This window comes from Chrysochloris asiatica, unplaced genomic scaffold, assembly GCF_000296735.1.
Source record: "Chrysochloris asiatica unplaced genomic scaffold, ChrAsi1.0 scaffold00034, whole genome shotgun sequence".
NCBI lineage: Eukaryota > Metazoa > Chordata > Mammalia > Afrosoricida > Chrysochloridae > Chrysochloris > Chrysochloris asiatica.
Window position 1 is genome coordinate 3,310,495 of NW_006408552.1, and position 5,697 is coordinate 3,316,191.

A 5,697-nucleotide genomic window follows, 5' to 3' on the forward strand; every position below is an offset into this window, starting at 1 on the left:
ATTAGCAAATGAAGGTTCTGTGAGCTTTTCTCTACTTGGAGGAGCCATTTTTTCCCCCAGTCGCATTCTGAGTGCCTTCCCACTTTGCAGTCCTGTATCTGACAATGTTTCTCTGCTATTCATAGTTTTCAGTGACTAGCGATTCGGAAGTAGTTTGTCGCTCTGTCTTCCTAGTCTGTCTTTGTTTGGAAGCTCATCTGAAACCTGTCCACCATGGGTGACCCTGCTGGTTATTTAAAATACTGGTGGCATAGTCCTCAGAATCACAGCAATTCAAACCACCACAGCACGACAGACGAGTGGCGGTTGTGTGGTCGCTGTTAAACACGAATCCCCTTGTGCTACGGCCCTTAAGTCCGGCACAAAGGTGGGATTTCCGTCCTCGCATGTTGCCTCAGTCAAGAGGTGGAAGCGCAGCAGGGGCGACAGGGTTGTAATGAGATGCTTTGGGCTGCACTTGTGGGTCTCTAAGTTGGTCGACCCCGCCTCAAAGCCAGGATCCAATGGATAGGCTGGGACCGCGCCCTCGCGGCTGGCAGCTGCAGTCTCTTCTGGCTAGGCAGTATCCCCCCCATCATCGTCCTGGTCTCCAGACACCTCTCACCCCGCAGCTCCGTGGTCTGGGTTTCATTTAACACCTCCACTAGGTCTGCACAGTTCTCACACATCGCACATCCTTCAGCCACTGACCCCTCCATTAGCGCGACTGTAGATCTGCATATCCTCTTCTGCATATGGCAGGTTGTAAATGCCCTTCCTCAGGACTGCTGCCTGGCTCCTGGTCCCAGAGTCTCCATGTCAGGCTCTCCAGAGCGCTTCCTGCTCCCATCCGCTCAGATGACAGTGCTAAAATTAGTCCACGCAACAAGTGCACAGCCGCCTCCCGGTCTTCCCCCGCCCTCCAGGGCTCTCTAGGAGCATCCTGTTGGCTTTGCAGTTTGGGGATGGAATGAGGCTTTCTCTGTCAACATGACTACTGACAAGTCATCCTTTCTCTTGTAAATCTTGGTCATTGTTGCTGTTAAGAGCTGTGGAGTCAGTGCTAACTCACAGCAACCCTGGATAGCACTTCCAAGGCGGAGGCAGAAAGCCTCATCTTTCTCCTGCAGGAGCGGAGCAGAGTGGCTGGTTGGTTTGAACTGCTGACCAGTGCTTATCGTACAAATCCACCATGGTTCTATTTTAAAGCTTTGGTGAGGTGTAATTGGAGTGCTAGTGTGGCGCTGTAGGATCAGCACCAGACTGCTAACCACAAGGTCAGCAGCTCCTCAGAATCCCTATACAGGGTCGCTGTGAGTCGGAACCGACTCGACGGTACTAAACACAGCAAGGTGTTACTGATGTACAACAAACTACACATATTTGAAATGTTTGGTGACTCTTGTACAGACAGCTCTTTTCCCTTTGCTGTCAGTATTTTTCATGTACATTAGAAAGAAGGAGCTTGGGGTGGGGGCGGGGGAGAGGGGGAGAGTGTGTGTGTGTGTGTGTGTGTGTGTGTGTGTGTGTGTGTGTGGTGGGTGAATTCTAGCCCTAGTTGTTCGTGGTTGTCCTTAAACTAGTAGGAACCTTCTGTTGTCTCTTCCTGCTTTGGGATTTTGTGAAGGTATGGGAATGAAGACTACATTCCCCGTCAGTTACGGGGTTCCGACATATTGGAGAGCAGGGCAGTCCCTACTGCTCCCCAAGGGCCACCCTGTTAAGGGGAGATGATCCCTTTGCTTTAGACAGAGCAGCCTGACTTTTTCTCTTGCTGATATCATGGAACCCTTTCAATAAGATTTTACTATGAACAGAGCGATTCTGTGATTTTTAAGAAAGAGGTGAATTCTTCCCAGTGAGACCATGCTGGAGAGCGACTGGGTGGTTTAATCTGAGGCTGGCATAGCCAGGTTGCACGTTAGAAAGGTGGGACAGAAAGACGGGACTCGGGGAGATCAGTCAGGAGGCTGCTGCAGGCTGCCCAGCAGGAGGGGACAAACCCAAGGGTCCGTCTTCCACAGGAGACAGATGTGACAGATTGACAGCCTCAGAAACTGTACTCTGTCCTATAGGCTCGACTTGATGGCAGTGGAGGGGGCAGAAGGACACAGAGAGGGGAACGGAGACAAGAAATATTTCGGAAGTGGCACTGATGGCACATGGGGGTGGGGTGTGGAGTCTAGAGGAATGCCTGGATTAGACAGGGTTGTTGTTGTTCAGTGCTTTTAAGTTGGTGGCAGGTCATAGCGACTTTGCAGAGGGTTTCCAAGGAGCGGTTGATGAGTTTGAACCGCCGACCCTACAGCTAGCAATCCAGTGCTTATCTTACAGCGCCACACCAGGACTCCAGGTGGTGTGGTGGTTGTTGAGTGCCATCGAGTCGGTTCTGACTCATAGCGACCCTGTATAGGGTTTTTGAGGAGCAGCTGGACAATCAGTCCAGCTCATTAACCCACAGCGTCACCCCAGGACTCCCCAGGTGGGGTAGCAGGGGCTTAAATCATGGAGACAGGGAGCAGAGGAGGGGAGGTTGTTGGGAAACGTCGAAGGGCTCAGCTTGGACATGTTAGTTTGAGCTACTTCTCTTACAGTGTCTCTGGACAGTACAAATGGCTAATATGTTCAGCTGCTAACTGAAAGATGGGAGGTTCTAATCCCCTCAGAGGCTGCTCGGAAGAAAGTCTTGGTGAACTACTTCTAAAAAAAAAAAAAAAAAAAAAAAAAACCAACCAGCCATTTTATGACACGTGGGGCCACACACGTGGGGTCACTATAACCCAAGGACGATTTGATGGTTAGTTTAAGAAATGTATTTTGTGTACACTTGTCAAGATGTGATTGTCAAAACTGCACTATCTACAATTAACCTGCACTTCTTGGTGTGGTGCTGTAGGATCAACATTGAACTTCAAGCCATAAGGTGGGCAGTCCAAACCCACCAGCTGCACCTCGGAAACCCTATGCAGGGTTGCTGTGAGTCGGAACCGACTCAACAGCCCTTAACGTGTTTGTCACAGGATCCCTGGCACTGCTGTAGAATAAGCACCGGGCTGCTAACCACAAATTCAGCAGTTCAAATCCACTAGCCACTCTGCCCGAGAAAGATGAGGCTTTCTGCTCTGGTAAAGATGGAAACCAGACACAGGGTCACTGTGAGCTGGAAGTAACTTGTTGGTAGTGGGATTGGTTTTCTAGCGTGGCTTTGCATTTCACAGGACACCATGTTTGTATCCATGCTGTGACCTGTCTTCCTGCTCTGCACACGGACAAAGAAAAGGAATCTGGCTGGATGGCAGCAGAAGGAGAGTTGATGGGTTTGTGTGGGGTTTTAGTGGGCTTTTTCAGATGGCATGAAGAGAGTTCATTTGGCTTCTGGGACCCTCCTGGGTGACAGGTGGAGAGGATGTGGGCTTGCCTCAGGTTCACTGTGTGTGATTAGGGGCCAAGGGGATCCGTGCTGAGTCCAGAAGTCTCTGAAGGACTGAGGTGAACAGTGAAGGAGTCTGGGACAGTTACGGTGTTATTTTTAAGTCAGGCTTGAAGCCAGAGAATTTTTGGAACTGGTGTTGACCTTTGGAATTACACAGGGCAGCATTTCTCAACGTACTTCCCCTGGAGTATTGGTGGAGAAAACCGGCCTCTAGTTGGGTCATGTTGGAGCGTCAGATGTACAAAGCCAACAGACATCTTCAGGAGGGACTTCTTGGCACCTTTCGTTGCTTGCTGTACACCGAGTTCAACGTGTCATGAGACCAGGTCGTCATGAGCACTCTTTCCCATGGGCGCTTGGCTCTTGGGAGCCTTTTCCACATGGCATTCTGTGAGAGTTCTTATTCCACACCTGGGGAAAAATTGCTCCTTTGCTTTTTAAAGGGATGAAACTTTTGTGATTCAGAGTTTGGATCTGAAATTCAGTGAACTCTGTTTAAGCGGGTGTCGTGGTCTCCCACCTCTGTCTGCGCAGTCCTTTCTTCAGAATTCGCTTTCTTATGGCACACGGAGCAGACTCTGTGTGCTGCCCCACGCTACCCCCAGCTACACACTCCCTGAGTTTATATCGTTCTGGGCCACTGGGCAGTCTGCTGCAGCCATTGTACTGTGGACCAGGTGCAAATGCGTGTTGTGGAGGAGAGGGGAATGTCAGGGTCAAGATTCAAACCTCTGTACCATGATGCTGGGCTTCAATCCTCAGTACCATGATGATGTTGTTGGTAAGTGCCATCGAGGTTCCAACTCAAAGCAACCCTGTATAGAGTTTCCGAGGAGCAGCTGGTGAGTTTGAACTACCGACCTTGTGGTTCAAACCCACCTTTCCATCTAGTGCTTATCCCCTAGATTGAATTCCATGATGCTGGTCTTCACTGCTTCAGATACTCCCAACCCTCTCCCTCCTCGTACAAGTGTTGGAAGCACAGGGCTCCGTGCGATTTGTCAGCCTGGGACAGTCTCACTAAGCGCGTCTGTGAGGTCTGGGTCAGGAGCCATAAGCTCTTCCCTGGTGGTTCTACTACTGGCTGCCTTTCTCCCTCTCTACCTCAGGAACTGGATACTTTCCAGCCGTACCCTATTGAAATCGTGCCCGGAAGAATCTACCTGGGCAATTTCAGCCAAGCCTGCAACCCTCAAATCCAGAAGGATTTGAAAATCAAAGCACACGTCAATGTCTCCATGGACGTAGGACCATTGTAAGTAAATGAGATACTATTGAATTTCCTTTTCCTAGATAAAATATCACTTATTAATGCATATTCCTAGTGGTATCGTTATGAAAGCTTAGAGTCGACAGGGCGCTTCGAAGTCAGTACTTGCTTTGTCTCTTCCCGGTCCACAGTCTGTTACATGGCCTAGTTTTCCTGCCTCTAAGTGAGACTCAATACTTGGCCTTGAAATCTGACCCACAGTAACACTCTCCTGGTGGTGAATATTGCAACTCAGAGCCACCTCTTCTCCCTGGTTTACCTGTCTCAGGCTCACGTCTCCGGTTGATCCTGGTGCCAGGGACACACACACACCCTCACACTCTTTTGTGGAGCAGGAAAGCCCAGCACAGCTTTACTTATCAGCCTTTGTCTCCCCAGCTGTATTTAGTCATGGTCCAGCATGCAAACCCCTCTCCTCCTGGCTCCTGCTAAAGCTCTAGTAAAGATTCAGCTCCTGGTGTGGTGCTGTGGGATAATGCACTGGACTGCAAGGTTGGTTTGAACTGCAAGGTCGGTGGTTCCAAGTCACCAGCTGCTTCTCAGACACAAGGTTGCTATGAGTTGAATTGACTCGATGGTGCTTAACAACAACAACAACAAAGATTCAGGTCAGGGAGAATTTGTAGGAATAACACAAAAATTCTATAAGAAATCTGGTAACAGAAATACGATGTAAAAGTAAATAAGCTTGATTTATTGATATAAAAAGAATAACCAGTGAACAAAATAGGAAAGATCCAATTTACAACAGCAAGGAAAAATGGCAAGATGTGTAGGGCTACGTGGCTGTCATTAGTGACTGCTCTCCTCAGGGTCGCAAAATGTAGGTAGACCCTGATACAGTGGGAAAAAAACATGGAACAGAACTTCACAACTTCCACAAACAAAAACAAATAACTGGAGCTAAGCCCTACAACATTCAATAGACTTCTGTGAACCCGAGTGAAGACCTGGTTGGCCAGCAGTGTGGCAAGACCTGGGGACTCTTGGGCCCAGAGTCAGTGACATAGCCACA

At 49.3% G+C, this 5,697-nt stretch overlaps 1 protein-coding gene across 1 annotated transcript in view; it reads left to right on the forward strand.

Moving 5' to 3' along the window:
* Positions 1 to 5,697, forward strand: part of STYXL1 (serine/threonine/tyrosine interacting-like 1) — a 58,568-nt gene that overhangs the window by 35,320 nt on the left and 17,551 nt on the right. Inside the window, exon 4 of the mRNA XM_006859833.1 lies at positions 4,418 to 4,667. Coding sequence (XP_006859895.1) covers positions 4,418 to 4,667 — 250 coding nt within the window. The remainder of the gene's footprint in view (positions 1 to 4,417; positions 4,668 to 5,697) is intronic.